The sequence below is a fragment of the Sceloporus occidentalis genome, unplaced genomic scaffold, assembly GCF_023333645.1.
Source record: "Sceloporus occidentalis isolate IW3139 unplaced genomic scaffold, rSceOcc1.0.p SCAF_2, whole genome shotgun sequence".
Taxonomy (NCBI): Eukaryota; Metazoa; Chordata; class Lepidosauria; order Squamata; family Phrynosomatidae; genus Sceloporus; species Sceloporus occidentalis.
In genome coordinates, this window is record NW_028316982.1 from 233,350,186 (window position 1) to 233,369,194 (window position 19,009).

A 19,009-nucleotide genomic window follows, 5' to 3' on the forward strand; every position below is an offset into this window, starting at 1 on the left:
CTGATGAGTCCCAGGCCACTCTTTCCGAGGTCCGGGATGAGGCACACTCCATTGGGAGTTGGTTAATCACGTCAGCCAGGCACTCCACTGATTGCTCGGCAAGATCCATGGCCACGGCGATTGCCCTGCGCAGACACGCTTGGCTGAGATCTTCGGACCTCAACCAAAATGCCCGTACCACCATTGAGGACATGCCATTTGATGAGGACGGCCTCTTCCACCGGGAGACGGATGAGAAACTCAACTTCAAATACCGCATGCGGACCGCCGCGAAGAAGCACAGTATGTCATCCTCTCCTCAAGCTTCCCGTAAACGCTTCACCGGCGTCCGTCCATGGTACGGGCAAAGCCAGAGATCCTACCAACAGGATTGCCCCTACCAGCACCAGGATCAGCCCAGGCAAAGGTACCCCTCGCAGTCCTCCTCCTCTTCAGGTCGCCGTTCCGCTCCCAAGTATAAGAAAAATTACCGGAGGCAGGATCCCGACCAAAATAAGAAGAGGACCTGAAGTGGTGCCGTGTACTCCGTCGCCTCCTCACCTCTCTGTTTTTTGGATTCTTCTTCTCCAACACCTGGGCCTCGATCTCTACCGATTCTTGGGCCCTCACCATCGTCTGTAGGGGTTATGCCCTCGAATTCGAAGAGCTCCCGCCAACCGGAGCTTTCCTATCCACTCCCCCTCAGACACCTTTCTCGACGAAGTACGCACCTTATTGTCCAAGGGCGCCATCTCGCCCGTCAATACCGCCGACGTCCCTAGATGTTTTTTCTCCCGCTATTTCACTGTTCCTAAGACTGATGGGGGCATCAGACCCATTTTGGACCTGAGAGACCTGAATACTTACCTCTCCTATCACCGATTCTGGATGGTAGCACTTGCCTCTATTTTGCCTTTGTTACACCAGGGCCTGTGGTTAGTGACCATCGACTTGAAGGACGCCTACTTTCACGTCAGCATCCGGGAGAGCCACCGCCGGTTCCTAGCCTTTGCCGTCGGGATGGACGTCTACAGCTACAATGTTCTGCCCTTCGGCCTTGCCACGGCCCCACGGGTCTTCACCAAGTGCATGGCACCAGTTGTGTCCCATCTCCATCGCCGGGGCATCAGGATCTTCCCGTACCTAGACGACTGGTTGATAGTGGCCCCTTCAAGCCAAGAGCTCCACCGACACACCTTGGAGACCATAACGCTTCTAAACGACTTGGGGCTAGTGGTCAACCTCGAAAAGTCACAGCTTCTTCCCACCAAACAAATAAGATTCATCAGATCCATCCTAGACTCCAACAACTGCATGGCCTTCCTACCTCTCGACCGGTTTGGTGCCCTTTGCGTGGCCATCTGACGGTGCATGGACCGAAGACGAGTTATCGCCAGGGACGTCCAGGTGGCCCTCGGACACATGGCCTCGACAACTTTCGTCACACCGTGGGCAAGGCTTCGATCCCGAACCCTCCAATCTTGGTTCCTGTCAGTCTTCGACCCGGAGGCCGACGCTCCATCCCGTCGCCTCACCATCCCGAGACCAGTCGCCCGTTCCCTCCATTGGTGGCTCGACTCCCGGAACGTTTGCGCAGGCATGCCCTTTTCACAGCCTCATCCAGAGGTGGTGCTAACCACGGATGCGTCAGAGGACGGATGGGGAGCCCACGCTCTAGATCTCTGGGCGAAAGGCTTGTGGTCGCCCGATGAAAGGACCCTACATATCAGTGCCCTGGAACTAACGGCAGGGGAAAAGGCCCTAAGAGCATTCGAATCCTCCCTCTCCCACAAGGTCGTACAACTCCGGACGGACAACACCACGGTGATGTACTACCTGAACAAACAGGGAGGCACCAGATCACGCACCCTCCTTGACATCACGCTCCGAGTGTGGGAGTGGTGCATCGCCCGAGGCATCCTGCTTCAAGCGGTACACCTGCCAGAGACACAGAACGACTTCGCGGACCTCCTCAGCAGGTCCCCGTCTTCATGCCACGAGTGGAGGCTCCATCCGGACACTGTGAGGGACCTCTTCGGTCGGTGGGGGACCCCTCAGATAGATCTGTTCGCGACTGTCCACAACACCCATTGTCCCCAGTTCTGCTCCCGGACGCGAGGCGAGGACTCCCTCGGGGATGCGTTCGGATTCAACTGGTCGGGGGTGCTGCTGTACGCCTTCCCCCCGTTCCCGTTGAACACCAGGACAGTGTCCAAGATGACATCAGAGGCCGTCGATGCCATTCTGATCACTCCGTGGTGGCCAGGACAGCCTTGGTTCCCCAGCCTCCTTCATCTCTCCCGGAACACCTTTCTCTGGCTCGAACCCAGGCCGGATCTTCTCACGGTTCAGGGAGGTCGAGTCCGCCACCCCGACATCGACACCCTTCCCCTGGTAGTATGGAGAATCCATCCCTAGCTTGCCTACCAGAACCGGTACGCAGGGTCATCCTAGCTGCCCAGAAGCTGGCCACCCGCAAATCTTACTCCCAAAAGTGGACCAAATTTCTCAAGTTTCTGACGGACAGGCACCTCTCCCCTGCCCTGGTTTCGACGCCGGTGGTGTTGGACTTTTTAATGTCCCTGGTCGACTCGGGCCTCTGCCTCACTTCGATTAAATGCTACCTGTCGGCCATTTGCTCCTTTTTCCAGTTTCGAGATAGACCTTCCTTTTTTAAAGATCCCTTAATTAAGGGTTTTCTCAAGGGCTATAATAATCTGAACCCGCAGGTGTCCTTGCCACCCCCAGCGTGGAGCCTGGAAGGGGTGTTGGGAGCCTTACAGTCCAAGCTGTTCGAGCCTCTGGCCACGACGGACATAAGGCTCCTGACTTGGAAGACAGCGTTTTTGGTGGCAATTACCTCCGCTCGTCGGGCTGGTGAACTTTGTGCTCTAAGACGAGACCAACCATTCCTCAGATTTCACTTGGACAAGGTAGTCCTTAGAACTGACATTTCTTTCTTGCCCAAGGTGGTGTCACTGTTCCACATGTGTCAGGACATTGTGCTTCCTACCCTGGCCCCGAACCCGACCACGGATGCGGAGAGGGCCCTCCACACGCTAGATGTCCGAAGGGCACTAGCCTTTTATTTGGAAAGGACTAAGGACTCAAGCTGTTCCGAGAGGCTGTTTCAGTGCTACTTGGGACCGAAGAAGGGATTACCGGTATCAGCCCAGAGACTTTCTAAATGGGTGTCAAACACCATCTACTTGTCTTATGAACTCTTGGGTAAGCCTTTACCGGTCAGGGTCCACTCCCATACCACAAGGGCGGTAGCAGCATCTTCTGCCTTCTTGTCAGGGGTTTCATTGGAGGACATTTGTAAGGCTGCTGTGTGGGCACAGCCCCTGACGTTTATTAAACATTACAGGCTGGACACCAGGGCCAAGAGAGATGCAGCTTTTGGCAGGGCTATCCTGGTTTCTGGATTGCACTGATTTCAGCCTCCTTTAGGCTTACCAAGTTAATGGTTTAACACTCACTCTCCCCTTATGGGTCAAGGGTTTACAGACCTATAACTCAGTTTTCAACAAACGGGTATTTGAGACAATGTTTGAGTTTTTTATTATTGTTGTCAAATAAACAATTGTTGGTTAATGATGGTGTCAGGACACTCCCTCCACCTTTAACCTTAGCTTGCTAGTCTCAACCCATTTGTATGATTCGCAGAGACCACGAAGAAGGAGGACAGGTTGCTTACCTGTAACAGTATTTCTTCGAGTGGTCATCTGCGAATGCATACAAATCCTGCCCATCCTCCCCTCGGTGTCCTGCTCTAGATTGGCTCACTCCTTGTCGCCTACTTGGCGGAAAAATTGCGGAACTGGGGAAAGAGCGGGAAAGCAGGGGCTTTATAAGGGATGGGCGGAGCTACCGCCAAAAAATTTCTATATGTTGCAAAGAGTACTTTGCCCAGTGATTCTAGAAGTTTCCGAAGGCACTGCGCAGGCGCAGTACAACCCATTTGTATGATTCGCAGAGACCACGAAGAAGAAAAATAAATATTTCATTCATTTATTCATCTTTTGGCCTTTGTGCTTAATATTTAGTTGGCCTGTGGGGAGTCACAGTTTAATATACTGTGTTAAATTCCTGAATTTTTAGTTCTTTTTAATACGGTGAAAAAATAGGTAAGCAAGTCATTTAATGGTGAGAGAAGGTTGTTGTGTTATGTCATCTATATAGGTGTATCGTCTTGGATTAAATTACATTCCAATAAAATCAAATAACTTTAGCATTAGTGCATCATTTTTCTGGATGTTCCTATCTACCTACCTACCTGCCTGTCTGCAAGAACACTCTTTGAGGCTGATTTTTTGACTCTTGTCGCAACTGAGACTTAGAACAAAGAGGAACCGCTGTGTACCAAAGTGAAGTCTTTTCTGGTTCTTTCATCTTCCAGGTGGCTGTGACAGCAGATGCCTGCAAGCAAGGGTTTTCTTGCCTGCTCAATGGAAAGTGCTTTGAAATATAAAGTTTCCTAAAAATATATACCTTACAATGCCTCTATATTTAACTATAGCCACTTTGGATGTAATGGCGCTACATACTTACATCAGTTAACTATCAAGGATTAATTTTACAGCAGTCTTCCCAGATCTGGCATTCAGTGTGTGGTCCCTGGACTCTGGGAAGTCCACCCTCCCCATCTAGATGTAACTGATCAAAATTGGTCTGACTCTGTATAAAACAGTTTTTCTCTGTTACAGAAATCAATCACACTAGATTCAAAGAATTCAAAGTCATGATTCTAGTATTAAATGGCCCTTGTGAGCTCTTCTAACTCTAAGGAGATTATTGCATGCCAAATCAGCACCAGGATGGACATGGGTTGTAACCATCATCAACAGATCTTATCACACTGCCCCATGCCTGTTCAGTAAGCAGCCCATTTCCAATCCGAGATTCTCCTGCAGCTTTTCAAGAATGGGATTTTCCTGCTGGAGAAGCCCAGGTTGGATACGGGCTGCCTACTGTCTGGGCATGGGGCAGTGTCATAAAATCAGTCAGTGACAGTTACAACCCATGTCTATCCCAGCGCAGATTTGGAGATTTGCAATAATCTCCTCAGAGATTATCTCCTCTATATTTTATATGTTTTACATTTTTGGTAGAATTTAGCTTTTAAAACTGAAGCTAAAAAAAGTCCTTTGGACTTGAGCATGTATTTGTGAGGTTATTAGAGAAAAAGAGAAAGCAGAGACGGATCTTTTAAAGATGTTCATTCTAACAAATATACTCTGTAATTTGATAAGAAGCACTGGAAATGTAAAAATTGAGTTGCTTCTAGGTAAAAACTGCCTTACTTTCTATTTGTTACAGCCAACTCCAAAGGTTTATCAGTGCAAATACATTTGCATTAGTTCAAATCTGTTTCAACTTTCAGGTAGACTTGATACTGAAATACAGTCGGCCCTCAGTATCTGAAGACTTGTCAGATTCAACCATTTACAGATGGCAAGCCCGATTGTCCCTAATGGAGGAGTGTGTACGTGGCCATGCCAGCATTAGGGACAGCCCCGTTGTCCCCAGTGGTGGCGCATGCATGCGGTCACACCAACATTAGGCACAATCAATCCCATTGTCTCTAATGGTGGCACGGTCGTGTGCACGTGCAACCACTGGGAACAAAAGGAGCTGTCCCTAATGGTGGCGTGACCATGTACACAAGTCACTATTGAAGTTCTGTTGGCCCTAATGGCGGTCACCTTTTGCCAGTGGCTTCAGACTGCCTTTGATAGCCTCAGAGTGACTTCCAGCCGTGCCGAGGGCATGTGTCATCTGCACACCATACCCACGAAGTTGCCAGAAGCCACTCCTTTTGGCCCATGTGTTTCGGGCTTCAGGATTTTACAGTTCTTCAGTGACAGGCATCAGATTTAGCATTCTAAAAAGGTATCTTTTAATGTGAATTATATTCAGCATTCTTCATTAATTTCCTGTATTGTTTGCTTAAAGCTTTATACTTTGGATACGGCTAACTGAGCCCATGCTTCTTCTGTCCAGGTTGCTCCACCAATAATATCACAGCTAACATACCACCCTAAACTAGGAAAAGGTAAAAGTGATCCATGTCATGGAGACCACCTGAAACTCCAATGCCCAAACTGTACATAGGATCAGTCCTAAACTATAAACAAGTTTCTATATCGCCACAACCATCACCCCTTTCCTACTTACTTTGTGAAAGTTGAGGTACTGGGTTTGAAAGTGCAAGGCATTAGTTGTGCTTTTCTTTCTACATCTGTAGAGGGCATCCTACAACAAAAGTACAAAGGGTGTATTACTATAGCTAGACAGACTGATAGGAGCATGTTTCTAACAGAAGAGTACCAAAAATTGGGGGGGGGGGGGGGGCGGCTCAGTTTTATTCATGCACTATCTGTTAGTAAAGCTGCTAGTATATTCATTTCTAATAACTGTATGCATTATGGACAGTTTCACTAGTCAAATTAGGTAGACATTATTTGTTCTGTCATGTTACCCAAAGAGTGGCTGAATTTGTTTACTCGTGTTAAACCTATTATTCCTACAAAAGAAGAATGTGTTATATAACATATTACGCTCCACATATAAAATAATCATTTTTTCTTTCCTTTAATTTTTGCCAAGCAATATAAAATAAATCATTTTGATATTTGAAAATGTACATAGCATGCATCTGGCAACAGGGGGCAGCATGAAATCCATGAAATCCAAGCAAACTTAAAATTGTCAGTCTTTAAGGAGCCATGGGATTCTTTTTTTTTCCCCTGGTAATTTTCTTACTGCAACAATATCATTTTTTTAAAAAAAAGTTATTCCTTTCTTATTAGTAATTGATAACATTACTCATTAGTAATGCATTACTGTCAAAGTACTTCTTTGACAAAGATTAAAAGTCCCAGCAAATGCCAAAAATTTTCCTTAAATACTTGACAAGTATGAATTGAGTAAATGTTCTTGTTATAGCACTCATAATGTTTTTCGGAGTAACAGTCTACAAACAGTTTAGTAAGAGTTAGGAGTAATTCTTTGGCTTGAATCCTGTTGCTTAACCCCAAATAGAGTAGGTCCACTGAATCATTTGCTGAATGGTGAATCAACACATGGTAAGTCACACTAAGTCAATGAGTTTACTTGAAACTAGCAATAAAATTCAGGCCATTATTTTCCATAGTAACATCTGTGCACCCTAATTATGCCCAAGAGTAAGTGTTACAAATAAGGTCACTACTAGTAACAGGTTACATCAAGGAGGATAGAACTATTTGAGAAATGTATATACACAAGAGCCAGTTTCTGGTCTCCGTGTGGTGTTCACTATACCAGATCAATGACTAGCAAATAGCACTCAAATACAGAGCAAAGTAAGACGGCTTTGAAAAACTGCCTTTTGACCCTACTCATTTAAAATTTTCTTCTTTTTAAATAAAATAATCTACATCAAATCATCTACTGAAAATAGACACTATCAAAACCATCATGAACACAGTGTGTCTTAACTCAAAGTGCACATGCATAGGATTGCACTGTACAGCACACAACCAATTAAGTATTTCAAAGTAATAAAGGAACAAGTACATAAAATGCAGGCCAGGTTTCTGTCAAAATGAGACAAGCATATATTTGCTAATTAAGACCTGCCATCTGTCTGGGAAAAACAAACACCTACCTATAGCGTAAATGTCATGCATACAGTGCTAGGTTACCACTGTGATTCTACAACCAAAGTTGTATTTTGTTTTTGCTTTGCTATGGCAAACTTCTTTACTAATTTAATATAACAACATGCTTTCCAGCTCCTACATATAACAAAATTGCACTGGTTTTTCATATAGCTGAAAAACTCATGCAGCACTCTGCAATTAATAGGCAATTTTTCTAGGAAAAAACTGAAATTACCAATAGCTGTTGGTTCTCCACACGTTGCAGTGTAGTATTACATACATCACTCCAGCAGCCAGAAGAATCCCAAGTATGATCCGTCTCATGACTGACCTGCCTGAAATACAAGTTCAGAAAGGCTGTGTTACCACTACTTGCAAATTTTACATTTGGACAAATACACATGAAAAGACAAACTGTTTATCCAGACCACTCATCTGTCTAACAAAACATTTTCTGGACTTAAACAGTTTCCTTGACTTTGAGGATTTTCAGTTCCATTTGACTTGTTTATACAAAAAAAATGTTCGTTGACATTAATAGCTATTAAAAGTAGCTATCTTTAAGTGCCTCTATAAATTGACTTTAGATGCTATGCAAGTCTTATCTAACCTTCTTTGCTGGGTTAAACTGATCATCTTTTATAACTGGACTTGCTTTCAAACAGTAATCCATAAACCATGGTCCTCCTTCTCTTGGACACCTATTTTGGTAATATCTTTCTAGTTTTGCTATCTTGCTCTGCTTTCAGCTAGATCCTCCCCCACCATCATGGTTGTTTTCTTCTCTAACACACATAAACCATTATATAGCTCAGCACATTCTTTTCTTAGGGTGTTGTACTGTATACCATTCCCTCAACCTTGTTGTCTCTACAATGCAGACTGGTTGTGCATTATGTTTCACATCAAACTATTTCTTATAAATGGTGGGAGGAGAACACCAAAACAAGCATGGGCTCTACATTTGGAAGGGCGAGTGTATTACATTGAGAGCTAAGGAAAAATCAATTACCAAGCAGCCCGTAGAGATCAGGAAAAGAAGAGCAATATTTTCCTCTATGGGTCTGTAATAACTTATCTTAGGTCTACAGATGAGTTGTAAAAAGCGTAAGAGGGTTTTCCCCCCAGCTATTCCATAAAGCATGCATTAAATGAGCACAAATGGTTAACCTCACTATGCTTTAAAAATGGGGTTACAAACTGTATTATTTTCATATGCCAGTGGGTTCAAACTAGTAAAGAGGTTGAACATTTCCCCAGGGTCCATCCTTCCTCTAATATTATCTGCCTGCCTCTCCATCCACTTCTTTTTCACAAGTCACAGAGTTTTACACCTTAAACTGATTTATGTTTTAGATCTGACTGAATGCTGCTTTCTTCTATTTTAACTGAAATCCCTTCTGCACATTCTGTCGATCTCATATTTAGACTGGTGGGGTCTTTTAAACTCATTTTTAATAATTTAAATCTTAAAAAAGTGTTCAGATACTATTATTTCGACTACTAATAACCCTCACCATTTTTACAAAGCTGTTAACTGTTCAAAGTATTTTTCATGCAATCCTTCAGTAATCTAATAAATCTCCCTAACAATCAAATAAACCAGAACCTTTTGGAATCAGGTACAGTATCTCTTGCCAGGTATTACAGCCTGCAAAAATACATAAAAGAAAGACTCAGAATTTAATGAGTCATTAATCTGGGCACAGTTGTCAGTGTTCTTGTTGGACAGAACTAACCACACTTAACAAATACGTAGACTTATACTAATTAGATTCTTATCTACAATGATACTAGAACAAACTGATCTCTCTCATGCCTCCCCAGCTCTGGTCCCTTTTTACCAAACAGGGTGTGGATGCTACACTATTCCTAATACACAAGACAAAGAAAAATGATTTTCAAAAATATTGCAGTCCACTGGTGTCTTAAAGATTACCAGATGTATTATGGCATAAACTCTGCAAGTTTGCAAGTGTGTCTGCAAGCATGGGCTAGAAGCCACTTCATCTGGTGCATCAAATGATATACTCAATTGGTAACTATGTTTGGAATGGAATCTCAAAGGAGAATTGGATTGGATTGAACTGGTTTTGGCTCTGCTATATTATTACTATTCTGCAGTAATGTATCCTCGTCAGGTTTGAAACACATATTTTTTTTTCTATGTGCTGTACAGAGCGACAAGGCAATCCTTGCCTTCAGACACACAATCTAATAGACATAATATAAAAGGGAAAAGGAGGGGAGGGGAAAAGAAAGGAAAAGGAAATGACACACTGTAGCAGTTGTTCTTTCACTACCATAATGTATCCATCTATTACAAAGAACCCTGTGAAATAATAACAGAGAATACTGAACACTTTCCTGTCTGAGATGAGAAATGGGCAATGACACGCATGTGTATTTAGAATGGAGGGAGAAACAGTGGTAGGTTGTGGGTTGGTGTGTTTTTGTTTTTGTAGTTTGTGGTATAGTTTTGGTGGCAGCAAGAGTGGCAGAGCAACAAGAGTGGTGTCTTTAACATTGCCCTGAGCACCTGCATGAAGCCCACAGACCCTGTGCTGCCCCACTCCTGATATAAACTGCAGGAGAACAAATCTGTGACATGCAGACCCTTCCATGCAAAGAGGAACCATGCAAAGGGGGGGACCCTCCCCCGCCACCACCCCATTAAGGAACTTTACATGCATGCAAGGATATGGGTATATTCTTGAATAGTCACTGAATATGTTGCACGTATTGCATCCGCTGAGTCTCATCCAGCAGAGCTGTTTAGGGTGGTCAAAGAGCTAACTCAACCATCTCCCACCTTAAACGTATGATTTGAACCAACTAAAGCCTGCTGTGATGCTTTTAATAAATTTTTTGCGGATAAAATCTCTTGGATAAGGGCTGATCTGGACGCCAGCATTATAACAGAGATGGGAAGAGAGATATCCAGTGACTCTGTGGACCTTGTTAGACTGGATCATTTTGAGTTTGTAAATACTGATGAAGTGGAGAAGATTCTTGGATGTGTCAGGAGGACGACGTGCCCTCTCTATCCTTGCCCATCATGGTTGACCGCCCAGGGAGGGGATGCAACAAAAACATTACTATAATCTATAATCAAGGCATCCCTCAGGGAGGGAAGACTTCCATCACAATTAAAGCAAGCAGTCATTAGACCACTTTTGAAAAAACCCTCCCTGGATCCCCTGGTGAGAAACAATTATAGATGGATCTCTCTTTTACCATTTTTGGGGAAGGTGATCGAGAGGGCAGTCGCCTTCCAGCTCCAAGCTGTCTTGGATGAAGCCGATTATCTAGACCCATTTCAAACTGGTTTCAGGGCAGGATATGGAGTTGAGACCGCCATGGTCGCCTTAGTCGATTATCTCCGTCTGGACATCGACAGAGGAAATGTGACCCTGCTGGTGCTCTTGGACATCTCAGTGGCATCTGATACCTTAGACCATGGTATCCTTCTGGAACGTCTGAGGGAGTTAGGTATTGGGGGCACTGTGCTCCAGTGATTCCATTCCTACCTCTCAGGCAGATTCCAGATGGTGATGCTGGGGAACAACTGCTCTTCCAAGAGAAAGCTGACATCTGGCATCCCTCAGGGCGCCATTCTGTCCCCCATGCTTTTCAACATTTACATGAAGCCGCTGGGAGAGAACATCCGGAGACATGGGGCACGGTGTCATCAGTATGCTGATGACACCCAAATTTATTTCTCTATGTCCCCGACTATTGCAGTGACTAGGGATGGCATCTCTCCTCTGGATGCCTGTCTTGGATCGGTAATGGGCTGGATGAGGGGAAACAAACTCAGACTGAATCCAGAGAAAACGGAGGTACTTGCGATAGGTACCCCAAGTGCAGGGATGGAGTTTTGTCACCCAGTCCTGAATGGGGTCACACTTCCCCTAAAGGACGAGGTTCGCAGTTTGGGAGTACTCCTAGATCCATCCTTACAATTGACATCCCAAATAGATGCGACGGCCAAGAGTGCTTGGTATCAACTTTGGTTGATACGCCAACTGCATCCCTACCTGGACGAAAAGGACCTTGAAGCAGTAGTACTTGCACTGGTAATCTCTCAGTTAGATTTCTGCAATGCGCTCTACTTGGGGCTACCCTTGTACCAAATTCGGAAGCTTCAATTGGTTCAAAATGCAGCAGCCAGATTGGTTACCAGAACATCTAGGTTTGACCATATAACACCAATACTGAAATCTCTTCACTGGCTGCCAATTAGCTTCTGGGTGCAATACAAGGTGTTGGTTATTACCTTTAAAGCCCTACATGGCTCGGGCCCGAGTTACTTGCGGGAGCGCTTCTCCCTACATAATCCGCCCCGCACTCTCAGAACATCTGGGAAGTTCTTATTAGAATATTATAATACCAGGTTAATGACAACTTCACATAAGGCATTCACTGCCGCGGCCCCAAGATTATAGAATGACCTACCGGAAGAGATCTCATTACTACCTTAGAGGCCTTTAAGAAGGCACTCAAAATGGATCTCTTCCGGCAGGCTTATCCACTGAATTCCATATAAAAAGGTTACGACGACTGCTCTTCCTTGACTCCGATTGTTGGCTAATGGACGAATTGTAATTTTTAGAGAACTAATAGGAATTCTTGGTAAATCAGTGTTAGTATTTTATTGTTGTATTGATTGTAAATTATACTAAGTGTCTTTTAAGGTTGTAATCCCGCCTCGATCCGTGGGAGAGGCAGGAGGTATAAATAAACTATATTATTATTATTAATATATAAGATGGCAGGCACACCTGCCTCTTCCCCCACACATGCTTTAAATGCATATGGGTTCATTTTAATCTCCTGTTTTATGTATGCCTTGAAGTTCTATGTTGAAAGATGAAGGAATACAATTAAGGAGTGCATTATCTGCCTCTTATTGTGATAGTGCAGCCACTGTTCCCATTAAAGGTTCCTTTGGTCTTTTTCTCCCCTTTCTTGTGCCAACATAGAGTGATTTCACTCTCTCTTAACTATTTCTTTTAATAAATCTGTTTTTGTTTTCTTTGTGGCTTAAAACACTTGATAGCCATAAGCCATGTAAACAAGCATCCATCAAATTGTTTTACAAGAACAGTGGTCTTGTTTGATCCACTAGTATTTTAATTGTTTAGAATTTAAAACAGAATATATCTGAGATAAAAACAGTTCTAACATTAGCTGAGTGGTGCATTCAGGAGGTTTCAGGTTCAATCCTTGGCATCTCCACTAGGTACAAGGGTCAGATAACTAGATGTTCAGGTAAAAAAAAGCCCCTACTGACACCAGCAGGGACATTTTATCTATGTGTTCTCGCCATACTGGGGAGGAGTTTGCTGTAGAATCATGCTGGGGAAAGAAGACATAAATCTGTCCTCCCCACACACTTGCATTCCTCATAATATTCCTCCCTTGCCTGCAATTACCTAAAGAAAAACAGGAGTAAAAACTGTATGCTACCTCTATTTTAGCTTGAAGATGGTAAAGTGGAGGAACTGGACTGGATGGACTGGGAATAAGCTCTAGGAACCTTTTCCTTACAAAAGGCTGCCAGAAAGACAACTGGGGGTCTACAGCTGATAGAGAATGAAGCCAGACAGAATTGTGGGCACATCTTACAGTATTGCATGGTTCTTTCTCTCTGTACCACCCCATCTGCCTCTGTCTCCTTCTCTCACACAACCATTCCCACACACAGCAAATGAGGAAGCAGTCCCCAGAGGACAATCCTATAACTGCAAGAGTAGGCTGTAGCCACCAGATCCCTAATCCTGATAGCAAATCAGAAAAGGCAGATGCTCATAATTGTGGGGGAGGAGAGTATGCAGTTTTGAACATGACTGTGATTAGTATCTTCCTCAGAGAATTACAAATCCACTTGCACCTGGGGAGCTGATCCTATGATCCTGGGCACTAATTCTTTCACACTTCACACTGTCCTATCCAAACTCGGGGAGAAAGAAATTTATTTCATTCATAAACAACATTTATAAATCAAGAAATTAAGGGTGGGAATGCCTGCTTGAGAAGTTTCAAAGTAACTGTAGTACTGTGCTAGTGTATTATTAGGCAGCAGGGAACAAATCTTTCTGCACTAAGCACAACCATGAAGCCACAAATAACTGACAAAAGACAGAATTCAGAAACATAGGTGTGTTAGTATGGAATATAATATGCAAAGGATTCTAGTAGCATGTTTGAGACTAACTGTGCAAAAGAAGTTGTAACGTAAGCTTTTATAAACTTCGTCTACTTCATCATCTGAGTCTACGGAAGTATATCAAGTCTATGAAAGCTTATGGTACAACTTCTTTTGCACAGTTAGTTTCAAAGGTGCTTCAAAATCCCTTTGCATACTGACAAAAGATGTTGTAGAAGACTATGTGCACTGGCGAACTCAAGAGGCTCTAAGCAAAAACAAACTCTTGTACTGATGAAGTAGTTAATTCTCTGGATGCTGCCACAAACTGAGCCGCTGGGAAGGGAAAGGAGAAAATAGGTTAAATGAACACAGGTCTTGTATCAGCTTTCTTTACAGAACTTGTGTGGATGTATTATTTATTTATTTAAAGTATAGCCCATATTTTTTCCCAGGATGGGATCCAAGGCATCTACTCTTGTGGAGTGAACATTCCTTCTGTGTGTTTTTTTAAACGGAATTAACATAAAACATAGAGGAGAATTTGCTAGCAAAAGAAAAAATTAAGAATGACGGCAAAAATGTTTATTTTATGGAAAGGAGATATAAAAGGAAAGCAGCTTCAATATAAACTGTTGGTTTCTTTTCCAATGTCTTGTCAAAGTTTAAAAGATTTTGGAACACAGCAAATATGGTGTTGGTCCAGTGCAATTCTGAGCATGTACACAAGTTTTCTTTTTTATTATATTTTTAGTAAGCATGTTTTGAGGGAAGGGGCTCTATGTTAGAAGAGAGTGAACACCTGCCTCACTCAATCATCACTCCACACTTTTAATTCAGACTATTTTGATCCTATCATCAGAGCTACAAAATCATGCAGTACAACATCCGTTACCAGGCACAATACATAAACAAAACTAAAATAACCTATGCCTCATTAGAAATCCACTAACCTTCTCCTCTTGGTGTAATCCAACAAGAATCCCTCATTCAAGACATGGGACTCTATGCTAGAGAATACTGGGCAAAAAAGAGGAGAAGGGGCCAAGGAAGAAGCTGGTAGGATGGATGGGAAGACTGGGGATGATCGTTCATCTATATTCTACAGGATCTTTGTTGAACTGAAAGTAACAGAACTAAGTGAAACAGTCTAATTGTGCTCACTTTGCTGTATTTCGCAACTAGCAGTCTCACTTAAACTCTGCAAGAACTTTGGTCTGCATAGTCTCCTCCTGTTTTCCCAGGAACTCCCAAAATAGCAGTTATCAAAAAGGGAAAACATAGAATTACATATTGCACAAGAAATTCTGCAGTTATCAGCTCTGAGGGAATAAAATTCTTGTGCACTTAACAGTTGCTTGGCTGACAGACATTTAGCAGATTGAGCTTTTCCTGGGAAGAAAGAGAATGAACAAGCAGGGGAAAGGGTTTATGCATCATTTTATTTTTATTTTATTTATTTTTTTGCATGCTGGAGCATAACAAAATGTAGGAAAGTCCACAGCAGGAGACTTTCTGCAAGCCACCATACTAATATCATGGTATCATACTCCATAAGAAGTTATCAACTCCTCCTGCATGGTTTTTTTCAAAAAAATAAAAATAGAACAGAAGTGAGCAACTGATAGCTTCTTATCCACATCTGGTACATTGAGGGGCACCCTCTTATTTTCCAAATCAGGAATTATTTCTTTAGCATGTTATTCATATCTGGAATCCTCATTTCTTTCTCCCTCTACAAGCCAGGATTGACAACTAAGGTCTATTTTGACTTACAAATCCTGGCTTTTTGAAAGAAGTGAAAGGCCAGATTTTCATTTCAGATGCCATAGTACAGGTTGAGTATTCCTTATCTGGAAATTCAACATCCAAAATACTAAAAAAATCCAAAATTATCCACATGGGTAGCTAAAATAGTAACACCTTTTCTTTCTAATTGTTCAATGTATACAAATTTTGTTTCATGCACAAAATTATTTAAAGTATTGTGTATAAAATTCTCTTCAGATTATTACCAGGTGTACATGAAACATAAATTAATTTCATGTTGAGACTTGGGGCTAATCTCCAAGATATCTCATTATATATGCAAATAATCCAAAATCCTAAAATAAATAAATAAATAAATAAATAAATACCTGAAATCCAAAACCCTTCTGATCCCAAATATTTTGGATAAACACTTTGGACTCAGCCTGTAATCAAATCATTACAGGTTTGTTTATGCAGCAGTGCAAGGATGGATAAAACCTGGTGCAGAAGCTGCATATGATCAATTTTTTAGCAGAATGCCAGGAGCACAATACAGCTAAGCATGGCATACATTCCCTTCAGATCATATTTTGTGACAAGGACATGGCTGTTCTTGCAGCAAAATAGATGATGGTGGCAGAATATCTGGCAATAGTGGGATTGTGAGACCCATGTGGGCTTGGGGGCAGTATTGCACAATACAATACCAAGAAGAGAGCCAGCGGTTTGAGCGTGCAACTCTGGAGACAAAGGCTTGAAACCCAGCTAGGCCATGAAACCCTCTGGGAGACTTAGGCAAGTCACACTCTCTTAGCTTCAGAGGAAGGAAATGGAAAACCTCCTCTGAAAAAACTCTCTTGGCCATGAAACCCTCTGGGAGACCTTGGGCAAGCTGCACTCTCTCAGACTCAGGGGAAGGCAATGGCACACCACCTCTGAAGAAATCTGGCCAAGAAAACCCCATGATAGAGTCACTCAAGGTCATCATAAGTTGGAAATGACTTGAAGGTACACAACAACAAAAAGAACAACAACAACAACATGGATGGCCTCATTACACCTGACCAAACTACAGTCCCCAGAATCCCATAGCATAGCAAGGGAAGGGTCTTCCACCCAGAAGGCCCGCACATGGCCCCTCCTTGTTGCGGCTCAGTTTTCCACAGAGGAACTGGGCCGCAGCAAGGAGCTGGGCCAGCCACACAAGTATCCCTGGCCCTCTGTGTCGTGGCCCAGTTGTCCCAAATCAAACTGAGCTGTGACAAGGAGCCAGGCCAAGCGTGCACATGTCCCACCCCACTTCCTGTGGCCACTGTGTGCCCTCAAAGATAGCTTCGCGTACCATAGAGGGCACATGTGCCACAAGTTCATCAATACAAGGCTGTAGCAATTTAAATCAATGTGGAAAGGAATCATGTAACATTTTTATGGCTAACTGAACAAAAGACATTACACTCTATGTTGACTGGGTCTGTATCCTCAGGTGCCCAAGAAGAACCTTTATAATCACACTATATGAACAGTCATAGAAATACAAAACTTGTGGGTATGGTAATGAGGTGACCAGCTCAGTTTTAACTATGGTCATTGAGGAACAAAGGCACAAGGACAGATGTTGCCTACTGCTAGGGCATGTGGATCTGCACACTGTTCTTGCTGGAAAAACTACTCATCCCACTAAAAAGGTTTACTAGAATAAATATGAAAAATTCCACACATGCTTTCTCGCCTCTCCCCTGCACCACCCCTGTTTTGACAGTGGGGGAGAAGGAAACAGCTACCCAAGATTGGGGGGGGAGGTAATTTCTCACCCACTGAAAGGAAACCAGCACACTCCTGAAAGGGAATGAATTGTTGGGATGATCAGCATGCATCCTCTCTTTCTTCTTCCATTATTGCTGTATGTTCCTTTCCCTTTGTCCAGTACTCTGCATGTCTCTCACTCCTGAGTCTTGCAGGCAACTGCAACAGTTAGGGGCAATTTTCTGCCCCTGGAACCATCCACTGGCCACCTGGACAGGCAAAAGGTGCCAGTGTGGTGCAGTGATTTGAGCGCTGGACTACAATTCTGGAAAACAGGGTTTGAATCTCTGCTTGGCCATGGAAACCCATTTTAGACAAGTCACTCTCTCTCAGTTTCAAAAGAAGACAAAGGCAACCCCCCTCTGAACACATCTTGCCATGAAAACCCTGTGATAAGGTTCACCATAGAGTTGCCATAAGCCGGAAATTATTTGAAAGCACACAACAGCAACAACAACAGGATTTTAAAAAAACAAATCAGCTAGAAGTATACTTTGCTTTTGAAAATGGGCCATTTTCTTTTATTAAACAGAACAAAAGGCCCTGGAAATTTTTTAAACCTCAATTGTTTCTGCGGAAGGGCTATATAGCTTTTATCACCTTCTAAAAAGAGCTCATGATCCAAAAAAGGTTAAGAAGCACTGCCATGAAGAAAGTACATGCCATATTTCAGTTAAGGGTTCACAATCAAGTGCCTACATCCTCAAAGCTGTGGTGGGGATGCAGTCCATACAAAATGTCAATAATCAATGAAGTATTTAAATATGGTAAAATCTTTTCTACTTTCAAGCAACCCTCCAGCATTTGCTGATGCCTCATTTACAAATTCAAGAAAACCAAGGCAGGTCTTTTGACAAGACATGGAGTAATCCTGCTGGGGATAAGTGTTACTCTGTTTGAACAGGTGTGGACAAAGTAGTGGATAATGCACTGAAACTAGATTACAAAGATCAGGAGAGGGCTATTTGTTTTTGACGTTCATAGATAGGTCAAGGCTCCAGGAAGCAAACAATGCTTGCATCCTCCAACCGTGGTGGAGGATGAAGTCATGAGTCAGTTGCTTAATGTATAAAGGAAGGATACAAATTAATCTGACAGTGGGAAATATCTAGTTTCTTTTTTAATATTGTTATTAACACAAAACAAACAACAAGAAAAAAAATCTATTAATATGATAAAAACAGCATACAAGGTTAACAAACCTAACTAAACAGCTACACTAACTACTAAAAACTAACATATCACCAAAGACAAAGGAACTGTGGCTTCCAATGTGCCTGGCAATGGTTATAATCAGTCATTAATCATATTAATCAAAGTGATATATACTTCATCTTGCTATTGAGAAATTAATCATATATTTTAAAAATTAATGAAATCTTTAGATCTAAACTTCTACAAATCACACAATTCTTATTTCTCAAAAAGCTAAGACAATTGCAGAGCCCCACACATTTTCATATTATGTATTAATAATTTACATTCATTTAACAAATCATCCACAGATTTATCATGCATTAAAAATGTAAGCTTGTCCATTTCTGTAAATTCATAGAGTCAGCCTTCTTGAAGCTAGATTTCCCCCTGTGCATAAATCATTCTTGCAGTAGTTATCATATACTGCATAACTCTTCCATGCTTTTTTTCCCTAGTTGATCATCCACTATTCCTAACA

The 19,009-nt window shown here is 42.7% G+C and overlaps 1 protein-coding gene across 3 annotated transcripts in view; it reads right to left on the reverse strand.

The window, feature by feature from the left end:
* The window catches only part of ST3GAL6 (ST3 beta-galactoside alpha-2,3-sialyltransferase 6), a 69,377-nt gene that overhangs the window by 24,943 nt on the left and 25,425 nt on the right, over positions 1-19,009 (reverse strand). For 2 of the 3 annotated variants that reach the window (XM_089512416.1, XM_089512419.1), the window contains 2 exons: positions 7,864-7,963; positions 6,160-6,237 (listed from right to left, as the gene is read on the reverse strand). In XM_089512416.1, the coding sequence (XP_089368542.1) occupies positions 6,160-6,237; positions 7,864-7,963 (178 nt within the window). Of the gene's footprint in view, positions 1-6,159; positions 6,238-7,863; positions 7,964-19,009 lie in introns of those variants that run through there. The other variant, XM_089512417.1, reaches the window with a different exon arrangement.